The 20,828-nt window shown below is 35.7% G+C and overlaps 3 protein-coding genes across 3 annotated transcripts in view; 1 reads left to right on the top strand and 2 right to left on the bottom strand.

Moving 5' to 3' along the window:
* Positions 1-1,232: 1,232 nt before the first annotated feature.
* LOC120631083 (SET and MYND domain-containing protein 4) lies at positions 1,233-3,913 on the bottom strand. Its single transcript, XM_039900511.1, has 2 exons — positions 2,497-3,913; positions 1,233-2,325 (listed from the first exon to the last, which is right to left on the bottom strand). The coding sequence occupies exons 1-2, from the start codon at positions 3,897-3,899 to the stop codon at positions 1,866-1,868; spliced, it is 1,863 nt and encodes a 620-aa protein (XP_039756445.1). The 5' UTR covers positions 3,900-3,913; the 3' UTR covers positions 1,233-1,865.
* Positions 3,914-3,940: 27 nt separating this feature from the next.
* On the top strand, positions 3,941-5,309 carry LOC120631084 (protein OSCP1). The gene is made up of 2 exons (XM_039900512.1): positions 3,941-4,074; positions 4,157-5,309. Exons 1-2 carry the CDS (start codon positions 3,963-3,965, stop codon positions 4,972-4,974), a joined length of 930 nt encoding a protein of 309 aa, XP_039756446.1. The 5' UTR covers positions 3,941-3,962; the 3' UTR covers positions 4,975-5,309.
* Positions 5,310-6,024: 715 nt separating this feature from the next.
* Positions 6,025-20,828, bottom strand: part of LOC120630828 (nuclear pore membrane glycoprotein 210) — a 35,055-nt gene continuing 20,251 nt past the window's right edge. The window contains exons 21-29 of the mRNA XM_039900122.1: positions 20,336-20,525; positions 14,733-14,833; positions 13,390-13,674; positions 12,847-13,022; positions 11,402-11,541; positions 10,960-11,141; positions 10,539-10,731; positions 9,712-10,179; positions 6,025-9,333 (exon numbers count right to left, since the gene is read on the bottom strand). Of these exons, the coding sequence (XP_039756056.1) occupies positions 9,119-9,333; positions 9,712-10,179; positions 10,539-10,731; positions 10,960-11,141; positions 11,402-11,541; positions 12,847-13,022; positions 13,390-13,674; positions 14,733-14,833; positions 20,336-20,525 (1,950 nt within the window). The 3' untranslated portion in view covers positions 6,025-9,118. The remainder of the gene's footprint in view (positions 9,334-9,711; positions 10,180-10,538; positions 10,732-10,959; positions 11,142-11,401; positions 11,542-12,846; positions 13,023-13,389; positions 13,675-14,732; positions 14,834-20,335; positions 20,526-20,828) is intronic.

Here is a 20,828-nt window from a genome sequence, read left to right as displayed (position 1 = left end):
TATTTCTTCATAATTATATTCAAATTCCACTCTCCCCGTAAACGGGGACGATAGGACCACATCACCCTGTGTCCATAATCTTTTGGCGAAGTATTGTATTGTAGTTGTGGCAAACCACGCCTTTCAGACCGGTACCGTAAAATCATCATATTTTTCGTATTAATAACGTTAGGTATTCTTGGCGTCATATACTATGTACATAGATTGATATTATTCGTAAATGTATTTACGAAAACTTTTAAACTTGTAAAAAATAAAAAGAATATTAAAAACATAAAACAAAACCTTGATTTTTTATTGAGAGCATCTGTTAACCACTAGGGGTTTTATTTGCTCTCCACTCCACTCCCTCCCTTGGTGAGATAAGAAGGTAAAATGTGCAGTCATGCACTGGACACTGGCAAAACGCCACGAAGCGTCACCACGCGTGTCTTGTCAAATCAATGCTTAGAATGCAAGAAAAAAAAAACCAAAAGCATGTGCACCGTAACATAGTGAGGAGTGACTCCTTGCAATATGATCGCATTAACATATACAAAATATAATAAAAACAGAAACATAAAGAGAGAAGTAGAATACAAAAGGCGGACATCACCTGGATCAGAACTTTTTTTTTAAGTAATAATCGACGGAAACCATCGTCTACAAACAGAGCAACTCTTTGCACGGCATGAAAGGTGCAACGCTACAACGTGCCGCCGTGTCCATCAATAAATAAGTAAGTAACATATAGAAACAGTCGTTAGGCGCAATTTACACCGCCGCGGAAAGAAATGGAAACTATTTTTTGCAACGAAATTGTACATAGCCTTATGAACTTTATGTCAATTGTACATTGCATGCAAACTAAATAGGAGACGAAGAATCTTCGCGCATTCTCGAGAATTCCCGTAGCTACTGCCGGCGCAGTCTGTGGAATCCGCGGGAAGTGAACGGGGAGTCGGTTGGGTCTTCTTTTTCTCATCATTTTCTTCTGCCTCACAAATGAGCGATATAAAAATATTTTTTTTTTTTTTTTTTTATTATAAAATAAATATACTAAGACAATACACACATCGCCACCTAGCCCCAAAGTAAGCGTGGCTTGTGTTATAGGTACTAAGATGACTGATGAATATTTTTAGGAATTATATATAAATAAATACTTAGAAAATACATATAAACACCCAGACACTGAAAAACACTTATGCTCATCACACAAACATTTTCCAGTTGTGGGAATCGAACCCACGGCCTTGGACTCAGAAAGCAGGGTCACTGCCCACTGCGCCAGTCGGCCGTCAAAAGATCCACGTCAACCATTCTTGTAAAGATCGAAACTGAACGTCCCTCAGGGCGTAGTCGTGCTAATTAGCTGGAATTCGCGAGAATACGCGAGCATTCCATTCCATTCAGCGGCGGTATAAATTTAGCCTTACTTTGCGGAATCCTATGTTAAGAAAATTAAGCTTAATTTGCTATAGGTACTCCGCGAAAAGCAAGAGAATATGAATGGTGTAATTTATAACTTCTTCAATCCTTATACTCCACACCAAACAGATCTTCAGACCAGCATCAGCACTGTGGTAGGCATGATAGAGAAGAAGTAATGTTTCTCCTATACAAGTTATAACCAAAACAAAGAACACAATGTTTTATGCATATACATATATGTATCCTTAAAGCAGTATTATTGTAATAATGTTCACTCATGTTCAGAAGACAGGTAATCGTTATTATAATGACATTAATGCTGCTTTAAAAAATGGTAGTAAGACTCTATTATACCCTATAATAGATAAACTGTTAAAGGTTTAATAGTTCTGATACATGAATACATTCTTCAATCTAACAAACCAATCTTGTGTGTTAGTGCAATGTACTTTTCAATGCAACACCATAGCCTTGAATGTATCTTTAACAGAATTATTCACCTTACAAAATATATTTCCCTCAGGAACCATTTCTTTCCATTCAATTAATTGAGTACCTCCATAGTTGGGCAAGCCTTCGAATATACATAAACATTGTTTTATAGATTCCTGAACATCACAGAGGTCCATACAAGGTGCATATGGCTCCAACATCTCACCCATTATGCACAGCTTTTTATACACCTGTCCAGCTGTCTTTACATCACCCTTTTTTAAATTTCTTATAGTTTCCAGAGTCAAAATTTTATTTTTAGCCTTCGAAATGTTTGGTGGTGCTATTGTGAACTGCGAGGAAGCCAAAGTAAAATATGTGGGCCAATTATTTACGCAGGCTTCGCACATGCATGTGAACTTATACTGAAATTTTAGGGATTCTTGCCGAGCCACACGACCTTCCAATCCATGATGTGAACTGAAATATATGAAATACCTATGAATTACTACTTAAACAAAATATATATTAAAATTGTATGTAATTTTTAATTATTTAATTATTATAGGTAAATTATGGACTGTCTATTATTTATTAAATTTGTATATATTTTTTTAAAAAGCTTTCAATTTAAATTAAGTGAGAACTTACCCGTAATTATCAAAAATTTGCATCCCTTTCTTTATAGGTCTTAAAGCAAATAGAGTCATTGTTGCAGAACCTAGTTTGTTGAACCTCACAACATTTGGAGCACAAGAGTGATTGAGAAGGCTGAAAAATGCATAAGGTGCACTTGCTAAACTTGCTTCCTCTACATATTCGCCATTTTTACCCTGTACATTTGTACCTATACCATGCATATTTGTAGGACTTGTCATTATATGCAACAACAAAAGTCCTGCCACAACACTTCTTATGTTCTCCTTGTCTTCATCAGAATCAACATTTAAAAACATAGTATTCTGTTCCAAAAATCTAAGAAAGACTGCAGCTGTCAAAGCTTTCTGAAATATATCAGAAATAGATCTCTTGTCTATATTTGTTGCTAATGTGTGAATAGATGCATAGTATTTGGAATCATATATCCATTTATCATTAATTTTGACATGTCCACGGAATTCTGTATTGTAATTGGCATCAGCTGCTTCTATAGTTTTTAACAGATCGTTCCAATTGTTGTGATCATGACGAGCTCTGATAACAGTTCTTAGGGCAAGTAATTCTAATTTTGTAAAGTCCATCTTCATTAACGTTACCATTAAGGGGCATTCAACTGAGTGATATTCTTGCCAAGCTTTATTCTTACATTCAACACTACAATAGAGAGCTAAACAGCAGCTGTCACAAGGTATAAGATTTAAACTTCGAGACAGACAGTAGCTACAACTACAAAGAAGTTGTGATTTTAATAATAAACTGAAATAAGGATCTTCTTGGGCCAACACCTCACCCACTTTTATATCCTTTTTCGCAATTACATGTCTTCCCATCTCATTTGTGTAAAGCACTTCTAATTTATCACTTGCAGCCAAATATCTGGAATCTTTTACACATTCTATTTCAAGCTTTTCATGTAATTCAACATCAACAGCTTTTGTTTTTAGCACCTCCTCACACATTTCTTTCCTTTTCATAAGCTTCTCCAATATTTTTTTAGGATATTCTAATAGCAATATACTTTCAATATCTTGCAAACATTCATGAAATTTTTCCAATTCATAAAAAACTGCTGACCTATTAGACAATGCTAAACAGTAGTTTTCAGACTTCAAAGTTGCATTTAGAAGTGATAAATTATAATACTGCCAAGCTTTATGGTGTTTATACTCTTGAAAGCAAGTGTTACCTAGGTTACGGTAGTGTGAGGAAAGGTTATCATTTTTGTGAACATCTAGCACTTTTGGGAAGGCATTTAAATCCTCAAAAATCTTATAAACAAAAAGAACTCTTTTATCATTTGTATCCATTAACCGCAATTGCAGTGAGATTTCCTTTATTCTTCCCTGTGCTGTTAACTTTGCAACAATTGCTTCATAGCAGCTATCAATAATCATTTTGTTTTCTTTATAAGTGAACCAGTATTGATTTAGTCAAAGCTCAGCTTTCAGTGTGAAGAAATGTCTCACTTTGCTACACCGTTTATTGTTGTGAATTTAGGTTGTGAAATGATCTATGTTATAGATCAGAGGTTAAAAACGCAGCACATACCTTTGGATAAGGCTGAAAGAGGTAATTTGCTTCATAATAAAACTGTGGTACCAGCTTTTTTTTACTTTTTCAAAACAATTAGACAAATTTTGTTTATTTTCAGTACTTACAGATATTGTGACTGTTCTGCTACATCCCAAACTAATGGAAGAGCTATTTATACCTCAACCGGTCGCTACTCATGCCGTCATTAAACAACTGCTTCAAGATATTTCTGCATCATCCATTATGAAACTGGATGACTACTCCATGAGCAAATTATGGGATCTCATGACGATGATATTCAAATGGCAGCTCTCTGTAGCTATAAATCAAAATATATTTGACATTAGTCGGCGACATTTGCGAAGCGTAAATAAACTTATGCCGCAATACTTCGCTACGTGCATTTTCGAAGATGCTCTGAGAAAATTTGAATCTCTTTCTAATACATTTACTGATGATGATTACAATGGTTTGTGCAATACGTTAATACTCTGGTTTTCAGAATACCACACAAAAATTTCAGTGCTTCTTAGATTAGGTTTACAAAAGAAAGACGGCACTTTTAGTATGCCTTCAACGCTTAATACGGCTGTCCTTATGAATTTAGGGGAAAATATTTACAAATATGATTCAAAGAAATCTGAGGAATACGAAAGCAGCTGTATTGAAACGAGCGAAATAAGCTATCTCTTGGGATCAGTGGAAAAAGTAGGATCGTGTAAACCGAATTATGTCAAGCTTCAGCTTCCTATAGACTTAGGAAATGAGAAGATAAAAAATAAGACTATTAATTTAGATAAGAATATTGGACAAACGAATATAACAGCCCACATAAAAAACAAAAATAATATGGATCTTACTTACACAGCCAATTTACCCAGCTCACCACAACAGGATCTTATAAAAATGCTTGGTGAAACTTTTAAAGATGATTAACTTAAATTAATGTAATGTAAACGTAACATAAACGTAGGTATGTATCCGCTGCAAAAGTATTTGATTAAGTCTTTCAAACTTTTTCTTCGTTCCAATTTATTCCTATGTTTTACTAGTGCCTACTAGGAATATGGGAAGAATATCCTAAGTTAAAATAAAACGCGTCCTTTGGCGTCTGAATTTAAAGTAATCCTACTAATAATTGTTTATTGTAGTTTTATAACAACTATAACTTTGGTCTTTGTTAAGCTATTTTGAGTTAAAATGGGGAATACCAAACCATAAAGTATAACCATACGCACATACCATGGACGACAGAAGTAGACAAAGGTAAAATCGTCGCGAAGTGAGTAAAATCTTATTGCTTTATTGATGGATAGTAAAAATATCATTTTACATTTAAGTAAAATGAATTTAAATTCTCTCTTATCAACACTGAATAATTAAATAACAATATTTTTTTGAAAACACGTTTATATTACCGAAAATGCAAAATTATTCGAGAAACCACTTCCGGTTCTACATTTATATTTTTTAAAGCCAAAATATACTTACCTGTGTGTACCTATGTAAAAAAATCAGGTTTCAAAATAGGTAGGTACTTGAAAATATTTGGCAGTTTTTGCTTGTTAATTGAATGTACGTCCTTTCAAGCCACCGAATTTTGAAACTCACGCTCAGTTTTAAAACTGGGACGGTAAATGCATGTTATGCCAATGTACGACTTTATTGAAATAATTAAAAAAAAACGAAAATGTACACAAATCCTTTTTATTTTTCTTACTATTTACATCACAACTTTAACAAAACCACAAAAAAGTAAAACTATAGTAGCTTTGTGTCAAAGTACTTAATTATTCTTTATAAAAATTAATAATTGAAAACCTTAGCACTTTTGTACAAGTTTCATGTAGGTTATTAAAACAACATTAAAGTATGTTCTAATGATTATAAATTATAATCATTTCAAAGGTTTTGTAATCATCATTATCATCAATTAATAAATATCCAGTGACAACTAATACTAATTTACGTCTGAAATTTACTGGCAGACGAACCAAACTGAGTTAAACATCATACTTACAAGACGTAATGATTTATCAGCTATGAGATCTTATGACGACTTCTTATAGGAGAACACAGGCTCTCTGAGTCATGGAGTCAGAGAGCCTGTGTTCTCCTCATGGGGTCAATGTTAAAGTTGGACCTCTAAAATCAGTTACCACATGGGTAAAAGTTGCTTAGATGCAACTTCAATTGCAATTTTACAACTAAACCACCCTCTCTTAAGTCAAGCGAAGAGTAGCCTATTCGGCCACTCTAACCTTAACGTTAACATAACAAAAAAATTACAACAGTCCCCTTATATTTTATATTACAACAAATGAACTGATAGAAGAGTAACAATAATGTCAATATGTTTTTTTATTAGATAAAAACTAACTATGTTAGTTCGGGTAAGTAACAAAGGTATCTTGACTTTTTATAACAATATGCAAAAGAAGAATCTGAAACATATGAATGGACAAACTTTGTTACAAGCCTTACAGTCACTAGAATATTATGGATATAAAGGTACAATGTCTGAAAATTGAAACAACCAATATAAAAATATAATCAGTCAACTTAAGTAATTTTTTTAGAATACATATTCACAAAAGCTAAGAAATTAGTTGTCTCTACTGACCCTACAATGACAATTTCAGACATATCTACAGTACATATTAAAAATAAAAACAATTTCTTAATCACTATGTCTATTTTGTTACAACCTTTTTGGTTACTTGAATACTTTATTATTAATACAGCAGGGAATAACTAATGTGCTGAGCATATATTTAAAAACCATTAGAATTTCCAATGTGTTCAAAAAATATAACTAGCTATTGTAGCCTTTTATTAGTAGCGGTTTTAAGGTTATTTTTTTAAATTCCATGGAAAAAGTTTTTTTTTGGGGTAAAAGTAGCCTAGTAGTAGTAAATCTCCATCCTCCTCCATCAACAAAAACCATGGCAAAAATCTAGTTGATTGGTGGCTTAGTTTGGGCGTGAAGGAATGTAATATTAATTAGGATTATTATTGTAAATACGAAATCACTAATTATAGCTATTCTTTAACAGACTTACAAAGAAGAGGAGGTTCTCAATTCACTTGTTTTTTTATGTTAGTTAGCTGAGAACTCTGATAAACCGATTTGAATAATAATATTTTTGTTTGAGACTGTATATACTTCCCATGTGGTCCTATTTTCATAAAGTTAAGATCTGGTGAAGAGATCCTGGAGAAATTGAGGGAACTTTTCAAATAAATTAGGGACACCAATAGCGATTTGAGTATTTTTAAAGTAACTTGAGCATTTTCTATCGTAAAGCGCCATTTGGTCATGAGGATGTGGGCGACAACTGATGATGAAGACCAAGGATGGCCAGCGAAACTAGACAATATGAATTAGTATTACACTGTTTGCGCTGTGATTATGGTATATTGTAGATGCTCGTCATAATAAAGGACCTGATGGTGAAGTGCCAGGAAAACTACTCAAGCAATAGCACCCTGGTTTCGGGAAAAGCAATATTTTGTAGCAGGTTATGAGCAATTGACAGTCGGCTATTAATAACTTAGTATGATTGCAGCAAACCTACCCACTAACTAAACAACTTTGTTATACAACTAACAAGCAAGAAATTAATATTTTCTACAAAGTTTTGTAGAAAGTTGTGCCAAGTAAAATGTAAAAACATAACTGAAACTTCTACTAAAAGGAAAATGTAGTATATCATCTATACTAAGTAACATGGCACAGAATTAAAAATGTTGTAGAAAATATTTATTTCTTACTTATTAGTTGTAATAACAAAGTCAGTTCTTATGTCAATTTTTTTTATAATAACAACCCTTTTGATCTTTAGGATATTCACAAATGCAGTCAAGTTGAACTTTTTCTTATATTAACCAATCCTCACAATTTTGGATGATTTCAAAAAAATAAATTAAATATAAAAATAATTTAATGATTTCACTCACTAATCTTTTTAATTACAACCCTTATGGTTTCTGCTACTAGAATATTCACAAATTTAGCAAAGCAGGTATTTATGCTATATATTCATCATTTTTTAAACATATAATTGAATGTGTATGAAAAATATGAAAATAAAAAACCTGCCATATTGTGGATCAAACAGGAACCATTTTTTTCTATACAATCGGCGTCACATTTGCATGGCAATACGTGTCAAATATACTTTTATGCCAATGTGACGCCCCTTGACTAGGTTTTTTATTTACCTGGTCAGGCTTTAAATATAAGATAAAAAAAATAATTATGTAACTATAATATAGTAGTTTCACAAATGCTTTTTTTTGTATAAAAAGGTACAAAATCCAAGATTATTAAACATGCTACATTTATCCTATTAGCAAATTTACATTGCCACAAAAGTATTTTCACTAATCTCCTTATATTTAGTCCGTCTTAGATTAGGTGCCTTCATAAAGCAATCATTGATAAGACACCAGGGCTCTTACTACTATCACTCTCACCAGTATTACTATATTTTCATTTATTTTAGGGTAGCAAGGTATGTCAACTGAACTGTCAATTTAAAATAATACTGCTGTACCATCGTTTAATATCATTGCTAGTAGTAAACCTCCGGTGATAGTAGTTTTTTTTAAAGTTAAAATCATAACAGACAACAATGATTTAACATTGACGTCTATATTACAAGCATATTAATAAGATTCCCGCAGCATATTTGAACATAGAACAAAGTCTATTTTATTTAATTCTACACCTTAAAACTATGACCATTATGTTTTAATTATGACTTCAAATGAAAAAAAAACCGTGCCGTAAACTAATGGAACAGCAACCCAAAGTTTTATAGTTACTAGCACAAGATGAGAAAAAAGAAAACCTAAAATAACATCTCCTGGCATCCCTCACTTCCTTTATGCTAAGTATCCTACACAAAAACTTTTGGAAATTCTTAGTCACAACTACTTAAGTGTACATGGCATGGTTGTAACTAACCATATCACTTGTCATAAAAACCCTTTTTAACACTTGTGTCACTTTTGCAGTTTATTATAAAAACACTTAAGTCACTTTTACTATTTAGTCACTGATAGGTACAGTCTTCTAAAGGAATCTTGAGTGGATTCTCGTTGAGTTTGGTGAGAAGCTAGCATCTGGCAACATGCTGGAGTCACCATAGACCGGGGCAGCGGGCCCGGCGGACGCGTATGGGCTTCTCGACCAGGTTCTATTGCGCTGCGGTGGAGTTACAGCCAGCACAGTCTGTGCTGGTTCAGTTGGCAACTTAATCTGCCCTTTTTGTTGTAGACGTGACTGAACTGTAGGAAATGAGAAAAAAAAATCGTCAAAAGTGGTCCAAGCAGTCAGAGGTTTTTTTTTTAATTTTATATATTTTATAACAGATTTTACAAATAGGCACTTCTTAATAGATATATCAGAATATGTAAACAGAACAGATATAAGTATGTATATTCTGTTTAAGTATTTTAAAGTCAATCTCTATTATCTCTGGTAGTTCATCAATGGAAATGACAGAGATATGGTTTATATGTTTTTAAATGATAAACATGAAATATAGGTTAAGTAAGTGAGGCAGTAGTTGTAATAATATAGCCATGAAAAACTTCAATTGCCTTAAGAAAACAAAAATATGTATAAAACTCACTATATATAACTATATATAATATGTAACTCACTATAAGTATAACCAGCCGCTAACGCCACAATGGTCACAAGGGTTGGCAAAAATGGTCTTATAAGCGAGAAGATTGCTCCTAATAATGTTCCACAGCCAACTTCGCATTCCCTTTCCACTTCAACTTTAATCTCTTGAGACGTCAACTTTGACACCACATTGACCCACCCAATACCACAAGTCACAGACTCACTGTTAATTAAAACACTGATTTCACCATCTTTTGTGTCAATATCGAGTTTCAAGCCTGGAGATGTGGTCATTCTGACAAGTTTCAAGGCGTGTGGGTGTCCAGTTACTGTGAAGCTGGTTGGTTGGCTTTGAAGTGAGAGTTTCATGCTTGAAACTTGTACAAGTGGGAGAAGTTGTACTTTGGTACAAGTGCGGGCCACTCCCCATTCCGCACACAGTTCTACTTCAGATGCTTCCCTGATCAATGTTGCTGGGATTATTGTACAACCAAGCTGCCCTGGAAAAAGATAAATTCATACATAATAATAAAATACTATAATACTATGAAGGTTCGAGTTTGACAAATTTTGTGAAGTGCCGTCCGCACATGTATGCTTTGTCTAATTTAGGATGATAATTTTGGGAGAGGTAATAATGCTTAATGAACCTATTCTTATTCTACGGCATTGAGCGTTTTTTATTTAATCCATTCGTCAATTCGCTCTGCAAACGTTTTCAGAATTGTCTCATGAAGCTGGGACTTTGGGTCGCTCGCTTGCTTGTTACACGTCAGTTTTGTCCCTAATGAGTTTTCATCGAAAAGAATGTACCGAACGTACATCTTAAAAATGATTTAGGTACTAGTTACTATCTTACCAGTATTAATATCCAAAATGGGTTGCGCAGTGTGAGGCGCCTTGGTTCTGCATGAGTAAGGCAATTCGACTTGTACATCTTCCAATGCGTACTTCTGTTCCTCCGTGCAGATCAGCGGATTTGACGTCAGACCAGAAGCTTCAATGGACAGTGGGACAAGGGATGCTGGCCATTCACCGGAGATAAATTCCATCTGGTGAGAAAAAAACTGTATTCAGTATCGCAAGGGTGACTCTGGCAGCTGGATCACAAGTTTGAAAGAGACAACTATCTAACCTTCTGCACTGGTATATGGTGTTTGGTGAAAGTGGACGCGGGACGGTCGAGACGGGGGTCGTGCCGAGCGGACGTGTCTTACGTCATTATCGCAAGAGTGACTCCGGAAGCTGGATCACAAGTGTGAAAGAGAAAGCTATCTTACCTTCTGCACTGGTATCTGGTGTATGATGTATGTGGAAGCGGGACGGTCGAGGCGGAGCACGTGACGAGCGGAAGCGTCTTGAGTCAATATAGCCAGAGTGACTCCGGCGCCTGGGTATAGACGTATGGAGGGTGGCGCCCGCCATCCCACTCCTTCGACGCATACCGCCCAACTACCTGTGGCTAAAAAAATAAAAAAATTACTTGCTATAAATATATAGCTTGAATACGATTCGATTAACAGGTTGGGCCATAAATTATATAGTATACAAACAAAAAACAAATTGAAACAGTTTAATGACAACATCAAACATATCCAAGTTATACGTTTAAAAATGATGATCATGACATATGCCATTTTTGACGTGTCTATTTAAATAAGAAAATATGTGACTTTAACTTTGACTCTGAAGATACATATACGTAAATTAGAGCGAACTTACCTATAACCCTGTTCGCGTATGAATCTGTACTCGTAACCCAGACCTCGTCGTTAACGGTAACACCGCCAATGGAACTTTGGAAGCTCAGAAAAGCACCTCCTACTTCCATTCCCGCTATCAGTAGCTCGTCACCGAGGGCACTAGAAAAGTAAATAACAGAAATAAAAAAAAAACGCTTGAGCAGTGTACATAAAGAATGCTCTAAAAATGTTTCGATACCATATAAATCGTAGCTATAGTTAGCTAAAAACACGTCTAAAAATGTTTGAAGAACATTCCGAGTATCCGATTGTTGTACCTTCACCTTACGTTGTCACGCAATTGTTCGACCGCCATCTAATTACAATACTGAGAAACCTTACTGTCAATAGATGGCGCTCTTTCGATACCATATAAATCGTAGCTAACTATCACGCGTCTAAAAATGTTTGAAGAACATTCCGAGTATCCGATTGTTGTACCTATACCTTACGTTGTCACGCAATTGTTCGACCGCCATCTAATTACAATACTGGGAAACCTTACTGTCAATAGATGGCGCTCTTTCGATACCATATAAATCGTAGCTAACTATCACGCGTCTAAAAATGTTTGAAGAACATTCCGAGTATCCGATTGTTGTACCTATACCTTACGTTGTCACGCAATTGTTCGACCGCCATCTAATTACAATACTGAGAAACCTTACTGTCAATAGATGGCGCTCTTTCGATACCATATAAATCGTAGCTAACTATCACACGATGGAATAAGTAAACACGGTTAGAAAATCACACAATACACATTCTGTAAGTTCTGAAGTTCTTTCTAACAATAGTTTTTTGAATATTATCGACCAAAATTAGTATCAATAAATCCAAAGACAGTTCAATGAGTGATTTTATCTGGTGTTACCAATAATAATGAAAAGCATTAGTATTACTGAACTGATATACTGATTGCAAGTTATCTACTGTGCATTGTGTGTACGTTAGGGTGGCGCAAAAAAAACGACTATTTTTGTTTTTTAGTCTCATGGGAAAAAACCTTTTATTTAATAAAATGATCGACAAAAATTGTATAAAAAAGGAAAAAAATGTATAGAATTTAAATTTGAATATTAAAAGGTCGCTCGACAAAATCCAAAGTAACGAACTTGCAAATAAAAAAAATTCTAAACGACCTTTTAAAATTTTAAATATTTAATTGAAGCTTTCAGGAATTTTTTTTTTTTGGTCTATAAAAATATACCTAATAATATATAATCGAGAAAATGATTAAAAAAAAATTCGATTTTTGATGATTTTTAAAATTTTAAAAATATCTGGGCGAAATTTTTTGAGCTGTCCTTTGGAGACAGCTCATAAAACATCGAAAACCGATAATTAAATTTACTTTTAACCGAATAAAAAAAAATAGTCTGTTTTTTTGCGCCACCCTAATGTACGTGTGTGTATGTTTTCAACCTGTCAACGGCTCGTCGAACGTGCGCGGCGAACGGCGAGCCAAGCGACACGTTCGCCTGCGGCGCCAAGAGCTCTCTTCCAAGCGAGTTTCTTAGTACAAGCCTCGCTGCAGATTCTTCCTCTCCCGACGGCTCCGCTGTGCAGTAGTGGGGTTTGGATACTTCCACGTGGATTACCTGGTTACATAATATAAACTATATAAACTACATTATTGCAGCGGCCAGAAAAGAGGCATTGATGGACGAACGTTTAATCAGCTTGTATGGTATTTTATTTTCTCAAATAATGCGTGTAAATTGAAACTAATCTTCGTTTCTGGCGGTAACAAGTATTCAATGTCAAATATTTCTTTATTCAAATAGGCACATAGATGGCACTTTTGCAAAAAACGAACAACAATATAATTATTTCCGCGTCGAAGTGTCTATTTGTTTTTTATCAATAAACAGCTTTTTCTTTGCAAGCCAGTTCGATATTTATATAAAACCTTTTATAAGTTACCTCCTTGAGTTGGTTTGGTTTAATTTGAAAAATGCCACTTACGCTCTGTCTGTCAATGTTATTCCGGTCGTCCTTGTGTTTCACAAATATGACTCCGTGTCCGGGCCTCACTGCGACCACATCGCCGTTGTTCTTCACCTCGAACGATCCATCCTCGTACGCGGACCAGCTGCCCCGGGGCAAGGACTTCAAGCGAACCGTTGAACCCGCGGCGATCGAGAGGCGGTCCCCGGTATTAAACTCCCGGGACAGACCGTCGATTGATGTACGGATGTCCGATACGCCGAGGATTTCGATTGTGCTGTCCCACAAACGGGATTCTGCTATCTGGGGAAACAATAGGACCTCTCTATAAAAAGCTCCTTTCTCGTATTTTAAATTAATTAAAAAAAAGCTCCTTTCTCGTCGCGGTATTTTTATTAATTTCAATACGTGTTGATTTTGATCTAAAAATTATGACGACAACTAAACTATTTTTTACCGACCTTCCTGGCGCAACGGTGAGCGCTGTGAATTTAATTAGGAGGTCCCGAATTCGATTCTCAGCAGGGATAATTTAGGAATTTATCATTTCTTAATATTCTCTGGTCTGGTCTCTGCTTTGGCCGGGGCTGGTTACCCTACCCTACAGACAAAGACGTGCCGCTAAGCGATTTAGTATTCCGGTGCGATGTCGCGTAGAAACCGATTAGGGGTATGACTACCATACTCCTTTTTTTTATTAGTTTAGCCCGCGACCATCTTAGACTGCATTATCACTTACCAGCAGGTGCGATTTCAGTCAAGGGCTAACTTGTAGTGTCTAAAAGTGGGGCTATCCTTTTCACAATGCTCTCTGTAGAACAGGATATGGTTAATTTTAGATGATAACAAAAATAGGTCAAATATGTAAAGCCAAAAAGCTTACAATCTGTGTTTTCTTATCTACCGTATCTTGTAAGCAAATTACTTTATAATGGAAATATGTTTAAAAACGATTCAAATAATAAATGGATGCAATAACAAAAAAGCACTCATTTTTGTTTAATCTTATATCTTTAAACAAACAATTCTTGTATATACGAGTATATAATTGGAATTTCGGAATCGGCTCCAATGATTTTCATGAAATTTAGTATACAGGGGGTTCCGGGGGAGATAAATCGATCTAGCTAGGAGTCATTTATATTGGACATAAGACTATTTTTTTAAATTGACATTGGACGAAGTCGCGCGGGTCCGCTAGTTTAAATTAATGGCGCAGCAAAAATTGTTTTTTTTTTTTTTTTTTGCGAAAAACCAAACACGGTAGCAAAGAACTGGATACTTGGCAAGTAAAACATTGTCCGGGATTCTGTATCGTGGTTCTTTTTCTAGACACAACCGTACAATAACAAATTACTCACCTGTCCCATATTTCTGACTCGGACGTCAAGTGCTATTACGCCGGGTTTCAGAGGTACCACACGCACAGACAACCCTTCCACTACGGATCGCTCCAACTGATCTGGAAGAAAGTTTAGAAACTCCACAATCATCCTCGTTTAAAGCATTGATCGTCATTAATCCAAGACAGGGTTACAGGTGATGGTTTTAGCGATGATTATTACTTTTATAATTAAACTGGTGGGGGCCTAGCAGTGGCGTGCACTAGGTTTCTTACCAGGGTATGCATACAGAGGAGACAGCCAAAAGTCAGCCCCCTATACGAGTTATATATCAATTTTAGGGTAGGCACTGCTTTTGTGCATGATGTGCAATACCAAAAGAACAACAAGAAAATTTATCTGAAATAGTAATGAAAATTGGAAATGCTATCAATCAAGATAATAATGACATCAAGAAGATTTATAGAAAAGAAAGTAAAGGGTCGGCATCTCAAAAAAGACACTCTTCGGTCGTTGTGCTGACACTCCGAGAGGGATGCAGGGACAAATGGCTAGAGGCAGCCAAAGCATGTTCACTCTCTCCAAGAGTAATTGGGAAGGATGGAGAAGGCAGAATACATCTGCGAGAAGCTCTCACTCCAACAACGGCATACCTTTTATGGAAGACCAAGTCTGAGCTCAAGGATACCAACCTAGTGCAGTTCGTATGGTGTAAACGCGGTAATATATTAATTAGGAAGTCCGAAAATGATAAAATCTTTGCAATAAGATCGGAGAGTGACGTCGAGAAGTGGGTAACGGCGCTAAAAAACAAAGCCTGAATAATATAAAGGTCTGAATATCCACCTTATAGCTTAAATATCTACTTGTTTTTTTTTTTTTTACTTTTTGTCTGTACTACATCGTAATGAATAACAATGATTATAACTTATCAGAAGGTAATTTTGATTCTTGGAACGAGTACATTAGTTCTCTTCCAAAACATAAAGAAGGATTGATTACATTAACAGTCAACATAAGATCACTGTTACTCAATTTTTCCTACATAGAATATATAATCACTAACAGTCAACGTTGTATAGATATTATTGTATTATGTGAAGTTAATATTAGAGATTCAACTAAAAACCTGTTTGAATTACCACAGTATAATATGTACACGAACTTGCGAAAATACAGAAGAGGGGGTGGCGTAATTGTATACGTACATAAAAAACTAGCATTTACATTGTTACCCTCACCTACCCAGTACTTTGAATCTGTGACTGGTTATATACAATTTAATCATAACTACAAACTAAGCTTATGTTCCGTTTACCGGCCACCAGATACTTGTAAAAGAAGATTCATTTCAGAGATATCGTCGCATATTTCTAGAACGACGGATAAATCCGACTTACTACTAATAGGCGATATAAATATAGATTTAAAAAAAATAACCAGTACAAGTGCGACCTACTTAAACGAAATGTCAGACTTAGGTCTTGGCTGTGGTATATCCCAGTACACTAGAATAGAAACGAAAGGCCAACTTATAACTCAAACATGTATAGACCACGTATTTACGCGGCTCGCCTCCGCTATGCCTGTATACACCGCAACTATAAATGAACCTATAGCCGACCATAGTATAATAGCATGCACGATTATGTGCGCGAGCGCAGTTGACGTGCAGCGACAAGGTCACCGGCCCCGCGTGAACGATAATTCAAAGGCATCGCGACTTATTACAATATTTAATAACAAGAATGTATCACAGCAACTAAGTCAGGTTGACTGGAGCGCAGCGCTGTCATTCAACTGCCCTACTGAAGTTTACAGCTTTATTTGCAAGCAGTTTAATACTATTTACAGTAACTGTTCGCGAGTTACAAAACTAAACGGTAATAATAGAAGTAATTGCAAATGGATAAATAAAAAAATGCTTAAAATGTGTTCTCAAAAGAAAAAATTATATTTAATATGGCTCAAGAATCCAGAAAATATTGATAACAAAATTTTATACAACAAATATAGAAATAAAACAAATAAATACATAAACTATCTCAAACATAAACACATTAGGGATGAAATTAGGAAATATTTTAGAAACTCTAAGAAATTATGGAATTTAATAAATGAAATATGTGGCAAATTTTGAATATCAGTCGATGAACTACTATTAAAATCTTTTAACTTAGAAAAAAATGTTCTAGCTAACAGCTTCGCAAAAGAGTTTGAAAAAAATGTTAAATTGACAGCTGTTACGTGTAACCAAGCTTTGTGCCGTATCTCAGAAGTATCTGGGGGGAAGGGGGTGGGGGGGAATGAGGCTAGGGCGGGCAACGAACAACCAGGTCTCTAAAATAATTAAGAATATCGATGAAAAAAAAAGCGCTGGGTATGACAAAATTAGAGCAAAAGATTTAAAGAATTTAAATAAATACATAACACCAGTGATAACCCATCTAATTAATACATCATATCCTGATGCCCTGAAGATTGGCATAATTAGGCCCATATATAAAGGGGGTGGTCACAAAATCTTTAACAACTATCGGCCAATCACCATATTGTCATGCATCGACAAGGTAATTGAGAAGTACCTAGGTGATAGTATAAAACAATTCTTGCAAAAACATAACATTATAAACACAAAACAATTCGGCTTCCAAAAAAATCGAGTACTTCTCAATTACTATGTCAGTTTACAAATGAAGTAAACGAGTACTTGAATGACAAAAAGCATGTACTCGTTGTCTTTATTGGTTTTAGTAAAGCTTTTGACTTGTTAGTGTATGATAAGCTATATAAAAGTATGACTAATTGCGGAATACAGGGACCCCTCCTGGAATGGTTCAAGGATTATCATAGAAACAGAGTTACATGTGTAAAAATCGATAACATCATTAGTAACAAGATAAAAACGACTAAAGGAACAGCCCAGGGCTCGATACTAGGACCTACCGAATATCTTATGTATGTAAATGACATGTGTAACCTATTTCAGGAGGGATCTGTGTATCAATACGCAGATGATACATGTATCATTGTCGCTAATCGGGACGTGCGGGCGGCCGAGCGCATGATGCAAGCCAACTTCGACACCCTATGCAAATGGGCGCATGATTTAGGGCTGGTGATAAATATTAAAAAAACGAAGGCCATGCATATTCATTCTGCTCACAATAAAGCAGAATATAAAGCTCATATAGTTGCGCATGCGCACGACTGCTTGCACGGCAGGATACAACATTGCATTTGTACCCATATAGATATGGTTGAGGAGCATATGTATATTGGTCTCAAAATTGCTTTTCGTTTTAATTGGCAACCCCATATAAACTATATTTGCGAAAGGCTGAGAGCTATATTAAGTAGGTTATACATACTCAAATATAAACTTCCTTACAAGACGCTGAGATTACTATACTTGGCACTAGCAGAATCAATAATTGGATACGGTCTGAGTAGTTATGGTAGAACATATAAAACATATATTACCCGAATATACAACCCACAACTAAAAATGTTAAAAACCATAGTACCTAAAAAAATCAAACTAAAATACTCAAAGGAATGCCATGAATTATTCACATATTGTAAATTATTGCCAGTGCAGAGCAAAGTTACGTTAGCTGTACTTAAGGAAGAATTTGGTAATATACAACATCTTAGACGTAAAGGGCGAGATGGTAATTTTCGGAAACTGCCTAGTTATAAAAAGTTTATTCTACCGAAAACACATAATGTGTACGGAAGAAGGAATTATAAATACATATTACCAAAAATATTTGAAGATCTCCCACCTGCTTTGCAATGTGTAAATGGAAAAAAACATATATTTTTAAGAAATTGTAAAAGACATTTTTTAGCTAATAGTTCAAAAATGCCACTGTTTGATTAAGATTGTTTAAATATTTTTACATTAAGATTAAGTAGTTGAATAAATTTTTTCTTTTTTTTTTTTAGATATACACTTGCGAACCTGCCATCCCCACCATAAACGCATAGTTTCTAAGGGGATGGATAATTATGTTGGAAAAATATTTGTAACTTTTTATTTTGAACAATAAATTTATAAAAAAAAAAAAAAAAAAATAACACAAGCTACGCTTACTTTGGGGCTAGATGGCGGTGTGTGTATTGTCGTAGTATATTTATTTATTATTTATTTATATAGGACGTAAGAGGGTATTGGCTAACACAATCTTCGTCTTAATCGGCAAAAGATTCTTCCAACGCCTTAGATAACCGACAGTAGCAAAAATTTTCTGTGGTGCCCATGAAAAGGAGCTATCCATAATAAGCCCAAGGTTTTTAACCGTATTGCAGTAAGGCAAAGCTACACCGTCAAAATAAACTGCTGGTAGATCATTGAGTTGTGTCAGTAGCCTTGGATTACCAATGACGATTACCTGTGACTTAGCAGGTTTTACCGCAAGCCCAAAGGATATGCACCAACTACAGATATTGTTTAAGTCTGAATTAAGCTTGGAGATAACAGAGGAAATTCCATCAACAGTTTCGGAAGCGTAAATCTGTAGATCGTCAGCATAGAAATGAAAAGATGAGGAAATAACAGAAGAGATAGAGTTTATGAAAACTGAGAAGAGAAGAGGTGACAGAACCCCGCCCTGAGGAACACCAGCAGTGAGGGGAGAAAACGAGGAACATTTGCCATCAAATCTGACGCATTGTAGACGCCCGAACAGGTAGGATCTAAACCAGTCAATTACTTTAGTTGAAATGTTCAACGACCTTAGCAGCGCAAGAAGCAAGTCAAAATCAACATTATTAAAGGCGTTACTAAAGTCCAGAAGAACAAGAATGACCAATGATTATCTAAGCCTTTGCGTACGTCATCGCAGACTTTTGTCAGCGCTGTGACCGTACTGTGCCTTTGTCTAAAGTCAGATTGGAACGGGGAGAGAGAATTATTTCTAGTAAGAAAAAGAGAAAGTTGTTTACTAACAATACGTTCCAAAACTTTAGAGAGAAAAGGAAGAATAGAAATTGGTCGAAAATGAGACGGAGTTAAAGGATTAGCTGTTTTAGGAATAGGAATAACATACGCCTTCTGCCACCCAGAAGGAAAAGTACACGAAGATAGTGAGAAATTTAACAAGTACTACCTACCTACTTTGATCCTCGGCTGTAATTGCTTAATGCGTTTACTGCAATTCACTTGCTATAACATTGTCGGGACACTTGGATGTCTGATAAATTCAAAATTTTTTTATTCGTGTAGGCCTATCACAGGCACTTATAAAGCGTTCATACATATATGTTTACATAATTGTAAGGGGATGGTGATAACTTCGTTCGCCACCTTAAACCTAAAGCTACGAGGGTTCCAAACGCGCCCTGGTCTAAGAGCCCACAACAAACTTAGCCAGGTAATTTTTTTTTTTGTTATCATTATCTCAAAGTAAATTAATATTAAGCTATGAAGTTAGAGCAATTCACACCCACACCACCCACATCTTTTTTTATCGTTTAAGTAATCCTTAACATTATATGATTGTGGTATATAATACAAAGGCGTGGGAAATCTACCAATCCGAACTTCTGCCTGAACCCTTCCCATACAGCCGTGCTCTGTAGTGACACAAATATAAACTTTGAATTGGAATAGTTACCATCAGCATGGGTGGTGTATAACCTCGCAGCCGTAGGGTCTCGGAGGCTCCACGTGACACGCGGCGAGGGTTGCAGGGACATTAGTGCTGTAGCACTTAACCCTGCAGCTTGTATCCATACGGGGCCCGGCCGACCCACTAACAATGTCTGTGTCGCCGCTCGAACACGCAGGTTCGTTATTGGCACCACCTGAATGGGACCATCTATTAATTCCATGTGTGACAGCAAATCGGAATACGGTTTTCACCACTTCTCTACAAGGCGACTAAAGGAGTACAACGGAATACGGGTAGCAGCTTCCTCTGTGCTACTACTACTATCTACTGCGATACCCAACCCGTGGTGACACCTATTAAATCCCCAGCGTGGTGATTATAGGCAGACCCTCCAGCAGGGCTAGCACGGGTAAGAGACAAAAAATATATGCACTATATGCACAGGGCATGCAGACAATATATGAATAATCATCAGTCATCTCAGTACCCATAACAC

Source organism: Pararge aegeria, chromosome 17 (genome assembly GCF_905163445.1).
Source record: "Pararge aegeria chromosome 17, ilParAegt1.1, whole genome shotgun sequence".
In the NCBI taxonomy this organism is placed as follows: Eukaryota; Metazoa; Arthropoda; class Insecta; order Lepidoptera; family Nymphalidae; genus Pararge; species Pararge aegeria.
The sequence above is the reverse complement of the archived record's forward strand: the minus strand, read 5'-3'. Positions and strand labels throughout refer to the sequence as shown.